Source organism: Mixophyes fleayi, chromosome 1 (genome assembly GCF_038048845.1).
Source record: "Mixophyes fleayi isolate aMixFle1 chromosome 1, aMixFle1.hap1, whole genome shotgun sequence".
Lineage (NCBI taxonomy): Eukaryota > Metazoa > Chordata > Amphibia > Anura > Limnodynastidae > Mixophyes > Mixophyes fleayi.
Window position 1 is genome coordinate 214464000 of NC_134402.1, and position 24669 is coordinate 214488668.

Here is a 24669-nt window from a genome sequence, read left to right on the forward strand (position 1 = left end):
CAGAGGTCTTGTCAAAGTCTGTTCAGAAATTCTTGCCACACAATCTTCAATATCATAGATGATACTGGACAATTGACTTGATTTAACAGAAAAAAAATAGCTGGATCACTTCCAATTTAGCCACCTCTGTGTTAGGCACTGAATATTGCATTGTATCCCTTTCCTACCATGTCATTTTCCTACCAAGCCTTGTGTCTTAGGAGTACTGTGATTTGAAGAAAAGTTCAGGGAAGGAATGACAACTAAAAAACACGTCTCTTCATCTTACAAAAGCAAAATCAAAAATATGTATATATTATAAAGTCTTATTATACCTTGATTGGCTGGTATTTCTTTGGAAAAGTCTTGCAACATAGCCGCTCTGAACTCTTCATTTCAACAAAGAGGATATGTGGAAAACAAGAAATGGATTCTTAATATACATGTTAAGATCGATTTTCAGACAGGACCTTTGTATTACTCTGAATTGAACCCAATGCTGAGCTGCCATTGCCGAAATGTGACAATGAATGGAGCAGAGTGTAAATCCAAAATGAAGGATGTGTGACCCGAATATTTTAATGCACTACAGGGAATGTCTGAGTTTTTTAAATTTGATAGTGAAATTCAAAAGAAAACAGCTTCACCACTCTCTCACTTGCATTCACTTAAATACAGTGCTAATAAAATATTACACCTGAAAATACTGACATGAATGAAACATATGTCATTTCCTCTCATGGTCCCAAGACCTTTAAGAAGAATCTAAGGAGCAAACATGTGGTCAGCACCATGACTATAATCAGCAAGTTGGTCCAATTGAACCAAGGTAGAGTTCATGTGACAAATTTGCCTGCAAAGAGCTCATTATAGCCTCACATCAGTAACAAGTGCAATAGTGAAGGGGGAGACAAGTATTTTTATACTTTACCAACATCTCCTAAAATAGTATTTTAATACCATGACATTGCACAATATTTTCTGTTGAAGATTGTTTATGATACTACATTTTATTATGCATCACTGTGCATGTTCACTGGTGAATGGCTTTGACTTAATGGATTTATACAAGTTAAAATGAGTCCATCAATTCAATTTTATATAAATTTAAAAAATACATTGATTTTCTGTACTGCATCATTTATTCATTTATACTGTATCAAAGCAAAGAAACCAAACTGTGTCACATCAATATGACAGCTATATGTATATTTGTTCTTAGCAGCAGTGATTAAAGTGGGGGTGTATACAGTACAGTGCGTGGTATTACATACCGGATTGTAAAGCTATTAAATTCCATTCACTTACATTCCCATTACATTTTTCAAACCACCACTTCAAAATTTTCACTTCAATCACTGTTTATCACAGAATTCAATGTTTCACAAAATGATACCAAGACTAGCAAAAAGGCAAGCATTTATTCTCTGTCACCTACAATATGTACGAAACAGCAGTGGATACACATAATTAGGGGGAAAAAATTAGGGGAAAAATCACCGTGGTTTGGATGGCACAGCAGGAAATGTATTTGATATCAGCTCTGTATCATCATATATTTCATCTGTAATGCAAAATATAGATAATTAATTTCATTTTGGGCAATTAGAAGGAAAACATACATATGGATCATTAACTCTGACCCTTTGGATCCTATTGGACCTATAACTGCAGAACTTATACCTTGGTGAACACCTTCTAACTAGACTGCTTCACTATCCAAAACAGGGGTTGTTCCTGGTGTTTTTCAATTCACTGAGTGTGGCAAGAACAGATTGCCAGTCAACTTATAAGAAGGAGCCTAGCAGTCCAGTGGGTGTTCTACCTTCTACTTCGGCAGGCTACTAAGCAGGAGGACATTGGGCTTGGTTCCTGTCTTGTAGAAGAAGAGTGAATGGTGTGGCTCGGTGACAGGGACCACACTTCAGAGGAAAGGGGATTATAGTCTCTTTATGCGGTGAACCTCCTGGCTATTGTTAATTGTCTTCTAATTCTGTGTAATTAATTTATTTATTTTTGATATAAGTAATTTCAGACTCATTGAGATACTGGGTACCCTCAGGCAACACATACGTTGGCCTCAGCGTTGAGTGGACAGAAGTAAAGTAAAAGAGCATAATAAACAAGTATACTCATAGAATAAGATATTTATTGTTGCTATTGTAAACATAGGCACTCTTGCACACACAGTTATACAACGATACAGGCATACCTTAACCATAATGTTAGCATAATTAAAAGTAACACAACATGGATACTGTCAGCTATATTTGCTGGCTACATTTGCTATGAACAATGTAATCTATGTCTGGGAACATTCAGAAAGGATGAGAGAGGTTGAAAAGATACCAATATTTACAGTAATGGGGAAAGAGGGTACACACTACAGAACTTTCCAACCAATGTGTTATCTACAACGATTGAACCTATGATTGAAGTTCTGATCAGTTGGTCAATTCATGCGTTCACACTATGCAGATTTTAAACAAATTTTGCTTGACTAACCAACCAGCCAGTGATTTTTGTCAGTCATAACGTCGTCTCACAACATTGTGATTCCGTACACACTGAAACGATATATGGCCTCCATGCAGCACTATATCTAATACATTTAAACATAGGGCTGAACATCACCGGCAATAAATTCCTACAAACTCAGGTTTCATAAACGGAAATACATCATGGCCATTCATTCTATAGCACATCTTTGTGTATAGTGTATGTTAGTTCGCAACTGCACATTTACTACGGTTTATTTTATGGTTTATTTTAATATAATGGTCACAAGGAGGACACCCATTTAAGGGGACCCATATCTGCAGAGTAGAGACTGGTAGCTACCCTGAGATTTTTGGCCACAGGAAGGATACTGTCTGACCTCAAATACAGCACAGCAGTTTCACCTCAAGCTCTGGGTTTGATCATACCTGAGACCTGTGACACTATAGTTCAAGTTCAAGTGGACAACTTGAACTTGAACATATGAAGGTTGGTAAAAGAAATAGTCTGTTTTAAAAAAAAAAAACAACAACATTTTTTTATTAAAATAGAAATTAAACATATTAAATTACATATTAAAAAACACACAAACCAACAAAATATACAGTACAAAAAACTGTAGATATGTATAAAATTTGGTCTATATACAGCCCAAAACACTGTTGATATGGATATGAATTGGCCTGTGCTGTTTGGATATGAAACCCATTTCTGCTCATTATAGATGGGCAGAGATGGATTGAAAATGGGAAAGCAAAACAAATTTTTATGAGAATTGAGGGCAAATATTGTTTTGCGTGTAGAGAGATATGAGACCCATCTCTGGTGTGCAGACCAGAGATGGGCTAAAGATGGGAAAGCAAAATGAATATTTCAACTTAAATAGGGAACACATATGTAATAAAAAAAATAGGGGTCACAGCTATTCATAATGCAAATGCTCACTGTTTTTCAGTGGGGATGGACTCATTGTATACTGTAGCATACTTGTGCTACCCATACGTGTAGACGATCTGTAGGCTGATGGGGTAACAGATTGGCCCCCCATGACAGGATGTTGCATGTGGAGTGATAGTGATGGAAATGTATATGATTGGGTCATCCTGAATTGTCCTTGCTCCTGTGTGGGGGGGGATTGTGTTCATACAATGTCTTGTGAGAGATCCCACCTTGTTGACCTACAAATGATGTCATACACCAAATGTTCCATTTTTATTCGCATTTTTCTACTTGCATTTCTCATTTTCTTTGCAAGAGTTGCTCTTAGCAAATCAAATTCGTCTGGTTCTTTTGACATCAATTGAGTTGCAGACTCATATTTCGTGTGAGCGCATCACTTTGCTCAGTTTAATCCCCTTGTGGCTGGGCAGATCTGTGATCTCTTGGCTGTCTACTGCCAGCTGGCTATGATGTGTTGTTGTGCCATGTTGCTCTGCCACATCACAGAATTCAGCTTCAGATAAGACAGCAGGCTGTGAAATGAAAATAGAATGTAAACTACTCAGTATAACATTACAAGCATGTACTGATTTAACATTTCAACAATCTTTCTCTTTCAGTTTCCTGCAACAGTTGAGCAATGGCAAGTTCTTGCTGAAGACTTTGAAAGTCTTTGAAATTTCCCAAACTGTGGCGGTGTCATGGCGATGACAAACATGTAAGTATTATGCCACCCTCATACAGTGGATCCTATTACTACAACTATAAAGGATTCTTCAGCATTATTCTGATGGCCATAGTGTATGGCAATTATAAATTCCTACTTGTGGACATTGGAAAAAATGGGAAGGTGTCAGATGGTGGGGAATTGGAGCAGACTCCTTTCCATGCCATACTTAAAAATAACGAATTTAATTTGCCAACACAAAGTGAAAATAAATTGTTTTAGTAGCTGATGAAGCATTTGCGCTACACACCAATGTCTTAAAACTTTATCCAGAAAGAAATCTGTCAACAGAAAGGAGGATCTTTAATTATTAATTGTTAAGAGCTAGGTGCATTGTGGAAATTAAGGTTTGTATTTTGAACAACCGATTTAGAAATTTTCATTCAGCTATATATCTGGGCCTAGACAAAGTAGTGATGGCTCGTTGTGTCCTACACAACACTCTAAGGTGTAAAAGCCCCAGTGTGCGCATTATGCTTAGCAATATAGAGAACACTCTAGAAGTAGCGGAAGTTGTAGGGTTGACACCACTCGAGTCATCCCAGGTAAGAAATGCCAGTCCCATAGCAAAATTAAACAGGGAGGGTGCTGTGTCCTGGCAGAATGACATTGTATAATATACAGTCAGGTCCATAAATATTGGGACATCAACACAATTCTCATATTTTGGGCTCTATATACCACCACAATGGATTTGAAATTAAACAAACAAGATGTGCTTTAACTGCAGACTTTCAGCTTTAATTTGAGGGAATTTACATCCAAATCAGGTGAACGGTGTAGGAATTACAACGGTTTCTATATGTGCCTCCCACTTTTTAAGGGACCAAAAGTAATGGGACAAACTAAACAATTCTACATCAAACTTTCACTTTTTAATACTTTGTTGCAAATCCATTGCAGTCAATTACAGCCTGAAGTCTGGAACGCATAGACATCACCAGACGCTGGGTTTCATCCCTGGTGATGCTCTGCCAGGCCTCTACTGCAAATGTCTTCAGTTCCTGCCTGTTCTTGGGGCATTTTCCCTTCAGTTTTCCCTTCAGGCTTTTTTAGATGTTGTTTGCCAAACTCTAATTTGGTATTCCTGTTTTTGTGGCTCACAAATGGTTTACATCTTGTGGTGAACCCTCTATATTCACTCTTGTGAAGTCTTCTCTTGATTGTTGACTTTGACACATGTACACCTATCTCCTGGAAAGTGTTCTTGATTTGGCCAACTGTTGTTTTTCTTCACCAGGGAAAAAATTCTTCTGTCATCCACCACAGTTGTTTTCCGTGGTCTTTCGGGTTTTTTGGTGTTGCTGAGCTCTCCAGTGCGTTCTTTCTTTTTAAGAATGTTCCAAACAGTTCATTTGGCCACACCTAATGTTTTTGCTATCTTTCTGATGGGTTTGTTTTGATTTTTCAGCCTAATGATAGTTTGCTTCACTGATAGTGACGGCTCTTTGGATCTCATATTGAGAGTCGACAGCAACAGATTCCAAATGCAAATGTCACACCTAGAATCAACTCCAGAACTTTTAGCTGCTTAATTGATGATGAAATAACCAGGGAATAGCCCACACATGTCCAGGAAATAGCTTTTGAGTCGATTGTCCCATTATTTTTGGTCCCTGAAAAAGTGGGAGGCACATATAGAAACCGTTGTAATTTCCACACCGTTCACCTGATTTGGATGTAAATACCCTCAAGTTAAAGCTGAAAGTCTGCAGTTAAAGCACATCTTGTTAGTTTCATTTCAAATCCATTGTGGTGGTGTATAGAGCCCAAAATATGAGAATTGTGTCGATGTCCCAATATTTATGGACTTGACTGTATGTGCAGTAGCATTGTATGCTTGTAAACTGTATTGTGAGGTACATGTAAGTAATTAAGTGTTTTACTCATTTACAATGTTGTATGTTTCACTTACTGTGCCACTTGCCAGTATGACATCTGTTTGTAGAAGTTCAGGTGAGCAACTACTCTCCTTCTCCATGTAGCAGGTGGACTCTCTAGCTATTTCATCAATGGTGAAGCGCAGGAGGTCATAATACCAGAGCTTCGGCACATGCACATCCTCAGCCCATGTCCATGAATTTTTGAGGCCTCAATCTTGTTAAGTTCTTTTTTAAAGACAGTCCTCAGGTTCTGTATCTTCCCTTTTACTCACTCTACTTTTTCTTCCGGGATAATGTTGAAGGCACACTTTCACAACATCTTCAAAAGCCACACTCCTCTTCTGCCTGTTTGAGTACACAAGCAGGTATGGGATCTGTAGGCCTCAGTGAAGTCCCTCATGAGCTCCACACTTCTGTCACATGCCACGGCAAATATTTTCCTAAAAAAAATAAACCATATATATTGTCACATTTCCATACACACAACAATAAAAAGGGAAAACATCTAGTGATATAAATGAAAAAAAACACACATATATTCACAGAATTACATACACACCACAAAGAAAACATACAAACATTCCAGTGCTATATAAAAAAAAAATATTTAACATGCACACCCGTAAACTACAGAAAGTATTGTGCTGTAAAGTACATACCTTGCTGTAATAGCGATGAAATCAGGCAAAATGTTTGTGGTATCCGTTCGTTTGATAAGGAAAGTTCAGGGCAAATTATTTGGAAACATCTGTAAACACGAGGTTATTATACAGGAATGAACATTCACTCACAATGCTCCACTCTTCAGCTGTAGCTGCCCTGATTGGTCCATACCAATTGTGAATGCCCATGTTTGTGTCTATAAAATTATAGAGGAGCCAGTCTGCTGGCGGCGGTACGAGAGAAGATGACGGATGAGGAAAAGTGACAAAAGTGATGGAGGAGTGGAGGGGGATGGAAAAGAAGGAATGCAATTGGAGGACATTAAAAGAGCAAAGCCAATGGGCACAAGGTAAATGGAGATAATGGTGAGAGTGCTGGACCAGCATGACTGTGACTGTCAAAAGCAAAACTAACGAAAAATTAATCACAGAAAAGAAGTGATTGTGCAGAAACTCATAAATCAACTTAGAGATGAACTCAGTATAAAAAGAACAAAATTGTGGTCCGACTTAAAAAATAAAGAGCAATGAAGGCTTTTGAGAATCCGAAAGAACATTAAAAAAAGTGAGTATTAAAAGTGGCTATTAAGTATGTCTAAAACTAAAATGAGGATCGGTACTTTGGAACGACTGTCATTCATTGCTCAACTATACACACTAATGCGATATTGGCCCGAACGGTCATTTATCGTGCAATTGACCCAATAGTCGGCTGAACAATCTGTAGTGTGTACCCAGAGACAGACATAAACATAGGTTGAAGCCTGAAGGCAACAAAGAACAAGAACAAACAGTTAAAGAGGTGATGCATTTTACGTAACAGACATATTTAGTTGTGTGATAGTGTCAGCTTTTGTGTCCACTGACATAAATAAGTTATGATTTAAGTGTTTTACAAATTGCAGTTCATAGTTTCAACATATTTAAATTTTTCACATATCAAGGTGATTACCATGATAATTTCCAACACAGCTTACCTTCATTTTCATCCATCTGGGATACCTCAAATTTCTAAACATTATATAAAAATGACCTCTAAGATCCTAATTTACAGCAGGGAGAACATTTTCCCACAGAAAGAGAAGGTAAAATAAAACTGATATGCTTTAATGCACAATAAAATAACATACATGCTAGAAAGTAATTGACCAACCAAATAATTTAAAATATTCAGACACACAATTGACAAACACATTACATTTAGCTTGAAATTGGCTGGCCAAAAAAACGAAACAATACGTACCTGAGTTGAATTTACTGGACAGATTTTTCTCTCTAGTCAATAAATAGAGATCATTTAAATTTAGTAGTGTTATTTGTATTTTTAGAATACAATGATATAGAGAAGTCACAGTTATGTGCTGTCTCATATTGCTTTTGTTAATGAACTCATGGACACAAGCATTTTATAGTAGTCTTTTTACTCTTAAAAAGATGTAATGCAGTAAAATCAGTGGTGCGAGTCATGCAAGTGGTTTTCTTTTCTCTGTTGTATCTGTGTTTCGGTTTCTAAAATGTAGCGTGCATGTTTTTTGCCTTAGAAACATTTACTATTTTATTTTTTTCCACTTGTGAGCCAAATGTGCTTTTTTATGCGTTTTATATAGAGTCATGTACAAATCAAAAGCATTCTGGATTACCATAAAAAGCATGTCAAAACACACACACACACACACACACACACACACACACACACACACACAATGTGCACAGTGATTTACATGTTCTACTTTTCCCCAATCTGCTCTGCCATCCTCTATAATATCTCCATGTGCACTGGCATATCTACATAGATCAATATTAGAGGTTTTGGTAACCACTAACACAGCGCTTTATGATCCTGACTGCAGCCAAAATCTTGGAAAAAGGGTATACAACCTAAAACAATCGAATAACAATAATATGCCAAGACATTCAGCGCTATCAGGTTCTCACGAAACACAAAACACAAAAATAAGTGCAGGTGCACTCCACCCTAATCACAATGTAAACTTGTTCAGTCCTTCATTTGCAAATATTGTAAAACAGTTCATATATTCATCCCTATCTTGCAGAGACGTTAATGATGATCTTTTCACGTCATAAGTGGTTTATTTCAAAGGAATAAGCACCTCCCCATCACCTTCGTGGTAGCAATATAAGATGGACTCCTACCAGATTGTAGAATATTGCAGGCTTGTAAGTATTTAGAGGACTTCTCCCAATCTAGAGTTCCTGTATAACAAATATCTCACTGTTCATCTCCTCTCCAACATATATTACATACATACCAGCACTCACCATCAGCTATGATGTTGGTATCAGTAGCTGATGGTGAGTGCTGGTGCTGCATTTGGAGGCTTCTGGGGTACCTCTTGATGTCATCCATGTTGGAGAGGAGATGAACAGCGAGATATTTGTTATACAGGAACTCTAGATTGGGAGAAGTCCTCTAAATACTTACAAGCCTACAATATTCTACAATCTGGTAGGAGTCCATCTTATATTGCTACCACAAAGGTGATGGGGAGGTGCTTATTCCTTTGAAATAAACCACTTATGACGTGAAAAGATCATCATTAACGTCTCTGCAAGATAGGTATGAATATATGAACTGTTTTACAATATTTGCAAATGAAGGACTGAACAAGTTTACATTGTGATTAGGGTGGAGTGCACCTGCAATTATTTTTGTGTTTTGTTTCGTGAGAACCTGATAGTGCTGAATGTCTTGGCATATTATTGTTATAGATCAATATTAGTTATCAGGTAATTCTGGGAATTACAACATGTTTAATTTACCAAATATGTTGGTTTTCCCCAGCTTGGTGGAACTATGTTCACTTCCAACACCCAATGAGATAAGAAGACAATACGCAAAAAGAGGTTTTTAAAAAAAATCTCCTGATAATTTTGGGCATTGGAATAATTCATGCCTATAGTAAATTGCCACTTATAATCAGAGATTTAACACACTACTAATCTTTTTTTGTTTGTTTGTTTGACATGATTGTACATTTTCCCAACTGTGTTTTTACCATAATACTTACAGGTTGAGTACAGCCTTTCTGGGGACATATCCAACTACAAGAATCAGAAGACATTTTAACTGTAGACTTTTCAAGTTCATTCTCAGATTAGAATGTAGATTGTACAAATAGCAAGTATTACTTTATAAATTAAGTTTGAATTTACAAGCAAATATAAAGGTGCTCATTCTAAATTTCATATTACAACTTACATTTCCCTTCACAGTTGCGACATAATAATTTATCTGTACCAGTGAGCTGAATTACGTCCAGGATTTCTCCTCTTGTGTATTCAAGATCTTTATATCCAGCTTTCTGAACTATGGCATTGGGGTCAACCATCACTCGAGTTAACACTTTAATTTCCCTATGGAACTTTGAAATAGGAAGATATAAGTATAGCAGGGAAATAAAGCGTAACATTGTTAAACTCCATAGTTGATTACTCTCCTGGAATGTCCAAGAGACTTCAGAGTTCTCCAGCAAGGGCACTTTGTCAAGGTGAGCAGGGATTTGCTGTTATGACACAAATCTCATTATCAAGCCACACCCACCCTAGTGAACAGTGAGTGAGGTGGAGCATGATAATACAATCAGCATACATATTGCCCCACCTACTTGATGCCATGAATGATGTCACACTCAAAACTTTACTCATACAACTAGACAATTATACTGAACCTATTATACATATAACAGAAAATAAGTTTTGAGAGGACCGAGATGGATGATAGATATTATTTGTACCATTCCTGTCAGGGTTTTTCGGTACAACTGAAAGAAAGTCACAAATGGTAGTCTCAGAAGTAGGGTAGCAACATTTAAATAGCAGAATTGTTTCTAAATATAAAATTTACTGGTGCTAGGCCTTTAGCCTCAAGTAATATGGTAGTATAGCAAGTATAGTCAGTTCTTCAAAATTGAATTGATTCCTCATTTGAAATGTCCCAATGTTTCAGTATTGTCTGCAAAATACAATTCATATTATTTTGTGTATTTGATGCAATTATCACTATCTATTCCTCTTTTCTGTCTTTTGTTGCAACAAACATATATGCAGATGTTTCACAAATAAAAGTTGTTTGATTCCATGACTGAAAGAACTTGCAAATATTTTACTGACAATTCTTTAAAATGTTAGCATTGAAAGTTGTAACACCATCTATAGAAGAAGACAAGCAAATAATATTTATTTTACACCTAAGTTCCCTCAGACCAGCAGCACAAGTTATGATGCGGTACAGAAATATTTTGTTGGTATCATTTTCTTTCCTATTAATGTTTTTATTTTGCTGCTTTGTCATAACCAACAACTCAGTTTGCATGCACAAAATATTCATATAAAGAATAAGGCATACTGCAACGATTGCAGCTACAAATAATCATGGAAGGCAGTGTGTTCACTTCACAATACGATATTGTTTTATTATACTTACTTGAAATTTTCTTCTAAACTCCTGCTCTTGTCTTTGCATTTTTTTCAGGTTTGTTTCATTTCTCCAGTTAGTTATTAAAACATTTTGATCCAAGGGAGAGCTGAAAATAAAAAAAAAAAATTATTAAGATACAAATCTACCTGCATACACATAAAAGATTAGGACAGGACAGTCTCAGCTTGCTACCAATGCAAAGTACTAATTTTCAGATGCATTTGATAGTGACTTTCTTCATACTAATGACCAACAATGTAGTTTCAGTGTAATAAACTTTCCACACTTTAAAATATATTTAAAATATGTTTATATACTGTAGAGGATGTCAAATAGATTACCCTTTCTTGAATGTCAGAACAGGTCTGTTTGCTCACAAAAAAAATTCAGAACTTGCTTAATACTGCCATATTTCCCACTTCCTAGATCACTAAATTGGATCAATAAATAAACTATGTCACGAACGCCCAGCCTGTCCCAATCTGAACAGCTGGCCGTGACTGGCGTCACCTTAGTCACTTAGCAATGAATACACCTTTTCTGCCACCACAAAGGATTTACTATGGCATCCTTACATTCACAAAACCACTTATTAATGTTTCACACTGAAATCACATACATATGTGACAGGAGCCTCCATTGGCTTTGTAAATTCACAATTAATCACAGAGAACATGCTAGATTAACTTTATTTAATCTAAAAAATGTTTCCAAGGCTTAATTACAAAAAAAAGTGATTAACAAGACATACAATAAATTTTCACAAATAAGTTTCAAAAAATAAAATAGGAAATAAAACCAGAGTACTACTTACTAGTTAAGACTTGGAGTGTGAGGAATCACAATTGAGAAATATGGGACATTTCAGTCTTCATAGACCCCTCATGAAAATGCACACGTTATTGTCTAAGGCAGAAGATTTTAAACTTTTTTGCACATAGCTTTCACCCCCCAACTTTGGAGTTTAGCTGTCAATAAGGACAGATTGATCTCCCAAATGTCAAAGGGTTTTTGAAGTGAGCTAAGGATGTCCTGAGATCGGAATGTTCACAGGACCTGATTTACCACCTTTGCTCGTTCTGCTTGGGTAGTTGGTTTACATTTTTGGGGCTTCAAACTCCTCCAAGATCCTATCTCTCCTTGGTCTGGCTATTTTCAACAGATTAATGACACTTGCATAAATTCAAACTCATGTCATCTAGCAAAGCACACGTTGAGCTTACATTACAAGATTACATACAATATACATTGTCATACATGAATGCAACAGAAAATAACAATCAGTCATTAGATATACTACATACTGGTCACAAACTACTTAGCAGCAATATATACTAAAGCAAACTTTTTACCGCCTTTATCTTATTAACTATCATATTTTTAAAGCATTATCAATAGGAGCTGTTTATATATGTCATAATATGCTGCTTACCTATAAAGTCATCATCAAGGCAACACATCTAAGCCAAAGCTGAGGTTGTAGAATTGATATAATATATATTATATTGGCCACATATGTTGCCATACTGCAAATTGTATTAGGCAATAGCACAGAGTGTGTATCCTGAAAACAACCACAATACCCAATAGTGATTTGAACCCAAGGGGTGGAACGGCTGGATCTTGTCCAATTTTGTCACTTTATATAATGTCAAAACTGAATATTGATTCTGTTGTCTGGGAATAGCATCAAGCAGAAGAACTGGCCTGTGTGCGGCCAGACCTACCCAAGTATTACTTTTCACTTTCCTTTATATGGATATCAAACATGGATTTGGCTTGAAAAAAAGATGCTCTAAATTTGTACAATTTCTCAGAAATCTCCCTTGTTAGATGTAATTGGAATACACCCAAAACGTTATGTGTCCTACAGTATATTATAATCCACACATTAAGCAAAATAATATCTTATCCCTATATTTATTTGAGTCTGTAGTACCTCAGTTTTGTTTAAAATGAAAACTTCAGGTAAATCTTATAGTGGACCTGTCATGATACTAACATAAGGATGTTTTTTATTTAAAAAAGTCAAATTCTAACAATCACATATGTATTTTTTTAACTTACGATTAGTAAGGAGGTCATTTGTAAAATAATGGGCCCAGTACGTATATTGTTGTGTATTGAGTGCACTGATTTTGAGGAAGAGGGCCAGAGGTGGAAAGACAGAGATGTGATCAGCTTAAATCAAAAATCCATTTACAGATCTACTATCTATATTGTAAAGATGTGCCTAATTTGACATGATGATGACAGTAATAATGTTATGTTTTCGAGTAACACCAAGTTACATTACTCAAACTATTGTTGGCACAATCTTTTGTATTCATTACTCTACTAATATATCTTAAATTCAGTTCTTTGAAATGCAACATTATATAAATTTGAGGTGTTGATCCAGAAGAAGGCAAAACAAAACCATCTACCAACTGATCTTCAGAGGGGCAAAACCCCATATATGCCAATCCCATTAATTCCCTGGATCACCTCAACTTTTTAATTTATAACTACTGATATAATTCCACGTAAGAAAGCCAACTAATCAATTTTTAAAACCATACAGTGCATCTACCATTACCACCCTCTTGGTAGTGAATTTGATGGTCTAGCTATCATTATAGTGAAAATCCCTTTCTATGTTGGTAGTGGACATGTTGTTACTCAAGTCACAGCAGAGAGTCTTTGAATATAGTTGTAGACATTAAATAGATTACGTCCAAGACACTTTTTTTTCAAAGTAAACAACTCCAATGGTCAAATCTTTTAAGTCAAGTCTTTTATTATAATTTGATCCCTCCATTAGTGTATTACTAAGCTAGATCCTGTCTGTACTCTCTTTCTTATATACCAAATCTGTACCCAAAAATCAAAATGTGGTCCCAACCACTAATGCATACAATGGCAGAATTACATTTACATTAAGCTTTTACATCCTATATTATCCATCGCAGCAGCTACAGCTTACTATTAGTAGACATACACATTTATATAGTGTAATGTACTTGCATCGAGTATTTGACATTTAAAACGAAATTACCTTCCAGGAATTTTTGGTTTACTCTTCTCTGTCATTTCAATGATTGTTTCAACATCATCATACACTTCATCTAAATAGATTTAATGAAAAGAGAAAATTCACATTTTTCCTTTATTTTGCTAGATGACATTACTAATTTGTATATAAATAAAGTATTTTGAATACATTCAGAAAAATATATTTAAATCAAAGGGGCTGGAAAGGGAACATTTATGTAGGAATTGTCTGGATGAGGAATGCCAATACAGATATGTTTTTTTCCATGTTTACCACAACATGGCAGAAATCAGGTATATCTATACTTTCGCTGGGACGCCTATATCTATACACAGTCCCTTTAAGGATGGTGAGGATTTAATATGTTAATACAGTTTAGAAATGCAACCACAGGATATTTGAGTGACTCTGTTGTCCACTGAGTGTTATTTAAAGCATTTTTCCTATGTTAATCTAACCACCATACAGCGTTCACACCACCTTTAACACCTCTAACCATAAAAACATAGTGACCATAAGGACAACCAAGGATGAATTGGGATTTAAAAGCAGCCTTGGCATACCATTATGTCAGCACACATTTGCGATCACATGCCTATCTCACAACATTCCCATCACCTACTGTGAAATTAAAGAACATTGGAAGTGACAGAGTTGTTCAATGCCCATAAAATACACAAGGTTGCAGGCCAAGTGATTTTATATAGAACATGGTAGTCCAAGGTGACTTCTGCTATCATTGTTTTTCACAGTAGAAGGTGCGTTATTTGTTATAATACATGAGTAGTACTTTTTGACAAAAAAATTAAACTTGAAGTATATTTAAGGGGGAAATACAATTCTGCTGCGAGTAACACAGCGCTAAATCTATTATCATTAATACAGTAATTTTAACCCTGCTTTCAGCAAAAAGCCGGCATTGAAATTACCGTATTAATGGTAATTACACTCACTATTACCATAATGTCGGCAATAGTGTGCAGGCCGCGTTACTTTCGGCAGTAACGCAGCCAATTGAATTCCCCCCTATGAGGTTCAAACTTTGAAATAAAGGTCACTTATTTATCACTTTTACCTGGAGATATATCTTGTCAAACTCCTCCTCAGTTCTACTCTCATGGATGTGCTGTAACACAGCACTTTTCTATTACACTGGCCTGCTCCTTGCCATAATTTATTGCCTATTTAGCTGTTATGACTAACAATGAGTATCCTAAATTACTATGCAATGATGGACCCATGGTGTTGAATCTCTGTGGCCTCACACATATCATTAGTATAAAGTGCAGCAGCATAATCAACTTATTAATAATGTTTAAGTGACAGATGTGCATTCCATACACTTAAACAAAGCAACCTGTCTGGCAAATACCAGAATCTCAAAATAGTTAGTGCGGGAAAGATTGGTACAATTGTTTTACCCACAAAATGCCAAAACATAGGTGTTTTTAGGGATAAACTGTTTTATACCACTATATAAATAAAGTATTTTCTAATGGTGGCTAAATTTTGGTGATATTTATTGTGTGACTTGACTGCTCAGATGGTTTATAGTACTGTAATACGTAAGCAACACTGGAAAACTGCAGCCGAGAATCGAACATAAGAATGTGTAATAGCCAAGATTGCAAAATACCTTTAACAAGCATTTTGTTATGTTGAGAGCAAACATACCTGGTCCAACAGTTTCTGTTATTACAACATGCTGTAATGAAGTTGATATCTTCATAGGACTAAAATGTATTACATCATCATAGATCTCCTGTTTTTCGCTTAAAGAAAAGAAAATATAAAAATATTAATTAATTGATCAGAAGATGCTTTCATATAATTATTTTATAATAAATTGTTTTCAGTTGCTATTCTTAATAAATATTGCAATAAATAGTGCAAACAAAGGAGCTCATGTAGAGTTGGATGTACCTTTTTTTGTGTAAAAAATGAATTTTTGTACAGCGCATGCACACAAATAATGCATAAGTTCCTATGTACACTGAGTTTACCCTAGACAGAGACACATAATGGACTCTCAGGAGGCGTATCAATTCACCTGCTAAAGGGCTGATGCAAAATATCCATTAATGATGGTGACAGCATAAATATGGCGCATAGGCATTTGATGCAGACTTAGATGCATCTTCAGATACGTCTGGCTTGGCATACAACGAAAAATACATTTGTTTGTTATGCAATTTATGTGTATTTGTCTATCATCTAAAATGTAATACATGATTTCAAATTACATATAGGATACTGTACTCTAATGCTTAGGGTCTGGGGTATATACAGTATATACTATTCTAAAGTTATTAACACCTGAAATCATGGAATGGAAAATTTCATCATTAGTATAGTTGAGGTTTATCTGAGCTTTCCACTATAACTCCCTTATTAATAACGTTAGAATAGTATATTTGTGAATGCTACTGATCTGCATGAAATTTGGAATGTAGAACAGTACAGTATTGGCAAGTGATATCTCTCTGCATGTCAATTTCTTGTGAATTTTTTCTGAGGTATTCATGTCGCCAATTTTTAAAATTGCACAGTTTAAGAAATACAGGGCCTGGGTCATTAAGGAGAGAAAAGCAAAAAAAAAGAGTAACTTTGAACCTTGGCAAAACCATGTTGCATTGGAGGGGGAGGTGAATTAAAAATGTGAGGACAGATTTATAGTTGGTGTAGGGCATGTCCTAGATCAGTGGTCAGGGGACAGGGGTAAATTACCCCAAATGGGGCAAAAATGAAATTCCTGGGGGGAATTGCTGCCGATTCACATGCTGTCAGTTGGATTGTAGACCCCTTTAAATGTGAAATTGCTGTTGTACCAGAAGAGCCTCAAGGGTTGGTAGAGGCACTTCTTGAGCTGCGATGCAATAAAGAAGCACGTATTGCATTTGAAAACAAAGAAGATCTGTCATATTTTTGAATGTCAACAGCTGCAAAGGCATTCAAAATTGCACATGAGGAGGCAGTCAAAAATTTGCTGCCTTTTGCAACAACCTACCTTTGCGAACAAGGATTTTCCACTCTAATGAACATAAACACAAAGCAGAGAAATCGATTAGACACTGAAGACTGTATCCAAATTGCTCTGACGTCAAAATGCCCCAATATTGATGCTCTTGTATCAAAAATGAAGCAACATAATTTCTACAAAACCTGAAGTTTTGAAGTTGAGCTTTCAAAGAAATTTTGAATAGATTCAATAAAATTTTGAATTCCAATAATTATTAATATATGATTTCCTTCCTTTCAAATCAAGGGGGTAACGTACCTAAATATATTGTGCGGTAAAAGGTAAAAAAGTTACCTGACCCCTGTACTAGATGAACTTTGAAGTTTAGTGTAAAAGTAAAGTTATCAAGTATTAGTGTGCCTCATGAAAAAACAGGCAGTATTTAACTTATGTGCAAAATAATGAACAAATTTGCACCACTTGCATTGTAACATGGTTTGTACAGGATCACATTTACTCCTTTTTTTGCCTTACTTGCTGTACTTAATGACTCGGGCCCACAGTGGGTTTTTTCAGATATTTTTTCAATCTGAATTTTAACCACCTAAACCTAAACACTAGCAGAAATGTCATCCATGAAACTTGGCATAGGTGAAGTTTTCACATTGAACTGTATGCTTTTTTTTTTATAAAGGAAGTGTGGTTAGACCACTTATAAATAACTTATGGCATAAATATATTTAAAGGAAATAGCGCAGGGCGCTTATTTATATCATTGCAATGTACTGATTTTACTATATCGTATGGCACTTTGTATAGAAATGCATTCATTCCTGAGGTATTGATTTCTGATGATATAAGCATTTGTTAAGGAAGTCTGTTGTGTAGCTTCAAGAGGAAGTCCTTATTAAGGCTAATTAAGTCTATTCATGTGAGTAACCAACATGTCCTATTTAGTCTAAATGCACCACAGGAGGTTGTTACTGTTGTTACTGTTGTTCCTTAGTGGCCTTTTGTTCAGCGTGTTAGAACCTATCTGAACATTGTAAACAGCACGTGATGTAGGATATAACAGATAAGTTTAAATTTTTTTAAGTATAAATTGCATTTAAAATCTAAGTTTAAAAAACATCTCACATCCTGATGTTAATCTCTGAATGAAATATTTCAGACTTCTTGGAACTGTCTAAGATCAGGGGGCGGCGTTATCCTCTGCTGTCATGTGTGTCAAAAACTGTATAAAAAGAGAGCCGTTGTGCACTGAAATGCATTACACCTTATTAGGACACTTGAGATAATAAAACATCATTTTGCTTCTAGAACTTGCTTTATTGAATACTTACCCTGCTGTAAATTCCTGTGACCTGCAGATTAGACCCAAATCTAATCCGTTCTCCGGTTATTCTGAGATGGACCCAACATTCCAGTACCAATGCTTTGCCCGCTACCTGCAGCTCTGGCCAGTGTGATAGGCCAGGGGGGAACCATTCACAGCAACCCTGATCTGAAGGCAAAAGGTCAGGTACACCAGCAAGGAGGTACCCTAGCAGCAAGAGTTATCCAGAAGGAAGTGGTACTAGGTGCCGGTGTAGGAACCTAGTGGTGACAGTAGGCTTCTCCTATTGTGACAGGAGGGGTGTATTTGGAATAAAGAAAGGGGACGGTGGCAAAGTAAGCTCAGCCGGTACCCAGTGACAACAGACAGGGTGGCATAGGTGGTCCATCCTGTCACAGGAAGTTTCTGCCTTTCACCACTTTTGAGATGTTTCAGTGTAACTATTCTATGGATGCAGAGCTCACCTGAGTAATTTGTCAGCGACGACAAAGCAAAGGAAGACTTTTTGTCAACTCTGCTCTGTCCCTGTGTTCATTGCTAAAAGGCGATGTCAACAAAAAGCATCCCCCAGAACTACCCCCACCCTAACAGCTCCTTCTGTTTACTAAGCTGCAGTGTCCAGCAATTTTATCTACCTCTGCAATAGTAGAAAAATAAATAAAATACACCACCCCTTGTATTACTGATTACTGAGGGAAAAACCTCATGTGGGGGAAATAGTAAACTCTTCCTCCTTGCTTCAGTAGAATAAAAAAATAATAAAGTAATTACTGACAATTGGAAGCAAACGTTTAAAAATACTATGGACATTAATGAAGCAATTACTATTATCACATAAAGCAGTGTAATAAAAGTAATTTTAATATGGAATATGAATAATTTGTTCAGCAGAGCTCATTATGGTAGTTAGTATGCTATACAAGCTCAAATTTGATTGCTATTGTACAACACAGACCACAATATGATGACTTGTGTACAATATAAACCTCTTTCTAGTAGAGATGCTCAGGCTCAGTTTTTCAGAAACTAAGCCCACCCCAACATAGCCGATACTTTCACGCGCCTCCCGGAACTGAAAACGAGACAAAACGCCACTGTCGCATCGTCAGATTTCTTGAGTTTAGGATTCTATAAGTGCCGCCATCCACGGAGATCCGAGGCCATTTCACAGAGAGACACAGAAGGGGTAGCAGGGTTCTTGGCAGTCTCCAGTGCAGTTGGGCAGAGTCATTAATGCAATTTAAAGAGAAGGGTTGGAAGTGTTCTTAAAAGTCTCCAGGGACATTCTACAGTGTTATAGCTCAGACAGAAACAGGAGAGGTGGCAGTTTTCAGTGCTGAAAGAGTAATTATAGGGCTGGCAGTCTTCTTCAAAGTCTCTAGTCACATTCTACTGTGCCATAGCTCGCACAGAAACATACCTCTTTAAATAGATGTCGCCATCTTCGGTGACACCAAAAGCAAGCGCCGACATCCAGTATCTTCTGAATTACTGAATTAAATATTTATAGCGCCAGCAGATTCCGTGGTGCTTTAAAATTGGGAATACAGATGGAGAAGTAAGAAGGCCCTCCTCTCAAGCTTACAATCTATGGGACAATGGGAGTTTGATACATGAGGTTAAGTGCTACATAGTGCACAATCAGAATGCAAAGGTAAAAAGTACTTAGTAGGCTATATGATTCAGTCACATAGCAATGATGGTCAAAGGGTTGTTGTCTTATGTGAACTGTGTAAAGGGTGATAATAGGGTAACCTAGGGAAGTTAAAAATGTGCTTGAGTAATTTTATAAGCTTGCCTAAAGTGGTGGGTTTTCAGATAACACGTGAAGGTTTAAAGATCTGAGGAAAGTCTTATTGTGTGAAGGAGGGAATTCCACAAAATGGGTACAGCCCGAAAAAAGTCCTGTAACGGAATGGGAGCATGTAATGACAGTGACTGGAAGATGCAGATCTTGCTAAGAGTGGAGGTGTGTAGGTGGGAGATATTTTGAAACAAGTGAGGAGATGTATATTGGTGTAATTTTGTTTATGGCCTTGTATGTTAGTAGAAGTATTTTATATTGGATTCCTTAAAAAAAAGCAACCAATGTAGAAACTGAAAGAGTGGCTCAACAGAGGAACAATCATTTGCAAGGAAAATCAATCTACCCACTTTGTGCACAATAGATTGTAAAGATTTAGAATTTGATTCAGGGAAGACCAGTAAGGAGGGGATTGCAAAAGTCAACGCAGGAGATGAGTGCTTCAATTAAAGCTTTTGCAGTGTCTTGTGTGTGTATTTTGGAATTTTATTTAGATGTATGCAACATGAAATAAATATAGAGTAGATAGGCCTGATTCATTAGGGCACTTATTTGCTGATTTTGAGCTGCTGATTAACCCTAGTACTGCCAGCCTAGTGATGGTTTCCATGAAATCGGGGGGAAAAAATATGCGGGTTCCCCCCTGATTTCACGAAACCCAGCACTAGGGCAACCAGCCAGGGTTGTTGGCACTAAAGCAGGGGGACACGCAGCAGGGGGTCCTCCTGCCATAATGAAACAAAACAACCCCAGGCTGTTCAGCACAGGGCTGAATTCTCTAGGGAGTGGGGTCCACTAAAAAGTTGTGCGGGCCCCCCCTCTAGGGAAACTCAACCTCTTGCTGATAGCACTAGGCCTCTTCCTACACCACCAGCCAGCCCAGGCTGCTATTAGCCACGCCCCCTCGACAGGCCCCCTCCCGGACAGCTGGTCTCAAAAGTAGGTAAGTATGTAATAAACTCTCTAAAATAAACCACACACCTCTTTTAAACCACATATATTTATTAAAAATAATAAAACCTTATATACTTATTACCATCTGATGTCTTCATCTGTAAATGAGCTAATCTTGTAATCTTTTACTTAATTAGACTTGAAAACAACCATAAAAAAACAGTATATTTCACAGGTCTTGAAACAGTTCAAAGAAAATAAACCCCCAAACAATATTCCAAATATTCTTGAAAATAATCTTCTTTCCTTCAGTATCAAAGACCCCATAATAATCCAAAGGATCCAGCTTGGCAAAACGAAAAACCCTTCAGAACGAGTGCACTATGGTCTTCCATGGAAGACCAACCGCCGCAGAATGAAATATAAACAGACGCAACATCTATTTATACAGTAAGGGAATTCCACAGTGCAGGAAAACCCTACTGTACAAATAGACCGTTACAGTATTTATTCAAACAAAATTAATTTACAAAACATAAGTGTTAAACTTAAAAGAATGCATATTAAAAGAATACAGCAGGATATGTGATATCATATGATTCATTTTCATATGTCACCTTTAAAATATTTCATAATTAGGAAAATAACCAATGATGGATTTTACCGGTTTATACCAATATGTTGTTGTCTGTATGCAATTTCTGAAGCAAACGTAGTAAATTTAAACTTTATTTAAAAGACCAGTAGCCAATGTACATAAGGATGATGATTACTGGATTTTTAAAAAAATGTATTATAGCGTCAGCATACTCAGCAGTGCTTTGTATTAGGGATGATGATAAATTTATGACTTAACATTTTTGTGGCCTTTAAGCATCACTGTTTTAGAAGTGTAAATCAACAGCTTTGCTAGAAGCACACTTAAGGTTTTGTCTAAAGCAAAAAAACTAGAGATGGGCGGGCTCGGTTCCCCGAGATCCGAATCCTACCGAATTTAGGGTATCCGAGTACCGAGCCGAGCACGCTCGGTACTCTCCCGCCCATTCGGATTCGAAATCGAGGCAAAACGTCATCGTGACGTATTCGTTTTTCTTAGCTCGGTTCTCACGAGATTGAAAAGCATAAATACCAGCCTCCACAGCAATCCATCGCCATTTGACAGAGGTAGAGAGCAGGGTTAGGTCACACTGGCTAGATCAGTGCAGGGACAGTGATTGATTGTATTCAATACCATTGTAATCAGTTGATACAGCAGTAAGAGGAGAAGAGAGGAGGGTTTTTGTCCAGTTTCTGGCACTCCAAGTGCTGTTGGGGTGTCCCCTATTCTTTTGCAGAAATTTATCTGGCTGTCAAAAAAGTCCTATTTTGCAGCAGTGCCCAAAAAATATATTTAGTACTCCCATTTGTTTTTGGGGTGTCCCCCATTCTTTTGCAGAAATTTAGTCTGGCTGTCAAAAAAGTCCTATTTTGCAGCAGTGCCAAAAAATATATATTTAGCACTCCCATTTGTTTTTGGGGTGTCCCCCATTCTTTTGCAGAAATTTATCTGGCTGTCAAAAAAGTCCTATTTTGCAGCAGTGCCTAAAAAATATATTTAGCACTCCCATTTGTTTTTGGGGTGTCCCCCATTCTTTTGCAGAAATTTATCTGGCTGTCAAAAAAGTCCTATTTTGCAGCAGTGCCAAAAAAATAATATTTAGCACTCCAAATGCTTTTGGGCTGTGCCCCATTCTTTTGCATTAATATTTCTGGCTGTCAAAAGTCCTGTTTGTCAGCAGTCTAAAAAAAAATAATATTTAGCACTACCAAGTGCTTTTGGGGTGTCCCCCATTCTTTTGCATTAATATTTCTGGCTGTCAAAAGTCCTGTTTGAAAGCAGTCTAAAAAAAATAATATTTAGCACTCCAAGTGCTTTTGGGGTGTCCCCCATTCTTTTGCATTAATATTTCTGGCTGTCAACAGTCCTGTTTGTCAGCAGTCTTAAAAAAATTATATATAGCACTCCCAAGTACTTTTGGGGTGCCCCCCATTCTTTTGCATTAATTTTTCTGGCTGTCAAAAGTCATATTTGTCAGCAGTATCTAAAACAATTTGTAGCACTACAAGTGCTTTGGGCTCACAATGGATTCAAAGCAGTCCACATATGAGCAGAATCAGCAACCAGGTTCTGTCACCAGTCCTGATGGTAGTGTTCCCAGTACGTCATCTGGAAAAGGCGATGTCAAACTACACAGTCATTTGAAATCAGTCAAAAAACACTCACCAAATTTTTTTTTACTGTGTTGAAGCGAAAAAGAAGTCTAACTGAGGAAAAGTTAAGTGCCGATAAAAAAATAAAATTGCCAACATGCCATTCGACACACACTCTGGCAAAGAGAGAATGAGGCCTTCACCTTTGTCTATTAGTGGCAGATCAAAAAATGTTTCCGAGCCTACAAGTGGTGCACAACTACTGTTACGCGTCAAAGCTGAGATGCAAGATAACAGTAAGGCATTAGAGGATAATGTTTGCTCTGAATCACAAATGACACCAATCCCTGTGGAGAGTCCATCCAACAGTGGAATGTCTAATCGTGAGCATTCTGTTAGTGTACCTATAAAGAGGGACCCTTTCAGCAGTTCTGCTGATGTGTGCCTGAACAGCCCGAGTGTAGCCGGTGATACACAAATTGAGGATGCCACTTTGGAAATAGAAGAGGAAAGGGGGAGATTTGTGGAGGCGACGAGGGCGCTAATGAGGATGTTGATGAGGATGAGGTTGTTTGTGTAAGTCCTGCACCAGTGGCAGCAGTTCTGGCACGTGACAAGAAAAAGGCCATTGTCATGCCTGGCCATAAAACAAAAAGATCCACTTCTTATGTGTGGAATTATTTCTACCCCAATCCAGACAACAACTGTATAGCCATTTGTAGTGTATGTCAAGCCACAGTCAGTCAAAGGAGGAACCTTAACCATCTTGGAACCTCGTCTATGTTACGCTATTTGACGACAGTTCATGGCAAAGTTTTGGGAAAGGCTGAATGTTCTTCTAAAAAATTACAAGCACTCCATCATCAGCTAAGACCCTCCGCTCACCGACATCCCGACGGCTACAAAATACACCCACCACACCATCCTCATCAATATCCTCAGTAGCGCTCGAAGTTAGCCCTGCATCCCACTTATTAAGGCTGGATGACTCCTGCACTATTATTGATTCCTCTGAAGAAAGCGTTAGTCCCACTGCTGCTGCTGCTGTTGCTGCTGCTGGGGGTGAATCGTCAGCCCAGAGGAAGGCCAAGAAAAAGAGCAGTCCCACATTTCAACAATTAACTGTGAAACAATCATTTGCTAGGGGAAGCAAATATGACAGCAGTCACCCAGTCGCTAAGCGAAACACAGACGCCATGGCTGCCATGTTAGTGTTAGATCTGCGTCCAATCTCCACAATAAAAGCAGCTGGTTTTTCACAGTTAATTGAGGTTTTGTGTCAGCGTCATAGAATTCCATTGCGACACCATTTCTCCCATAAAGCT

The 24669-nt window shown here is 37.2% G+C and overlaps 1 protein-coding gene across 2 annotated transcripts in view; it reads right to left on the minus strand.

Moving 5' to 3' along the window:
* LOC142149640 (FYN-binding protein 1-like) overlaps positions 1-24669 on the minus strand; it is a 143330-nt gene that overhangs the window by 29897 nt on the left and 88764 nt on the right. For both annotated transcript variants that reach the window (XM_075204960.1, XM_075204966.1), the window contains 8 exons: positions 15836-15933; positions 14165-14234; positions 11134-11233; positions 9910-10072; positions 9719-9752; positions 7933-7964; positions 1480-1543; positions 315-368 (listed from right to left, as the gene is read on the minus strand). In XM_075204960.1, coding sequence (XP_075061061.1) covers positions 315-368; positions 1480-1543; positions 7933-7964; positions 9719-9752; positions 9910-10072; positions 11134-11233; positions 14165-14234; positions 15836-15933 — 615 coding nt within the window. The remainder of the gene's footprint in view (positions 1-314; positions 369-1479; positions 1544-7932; positions 7965-9718; positions 9753-9909; positions 10073-11133; positions 11234-14164; positions 14235-15835; positions 15934-24669) is intronic.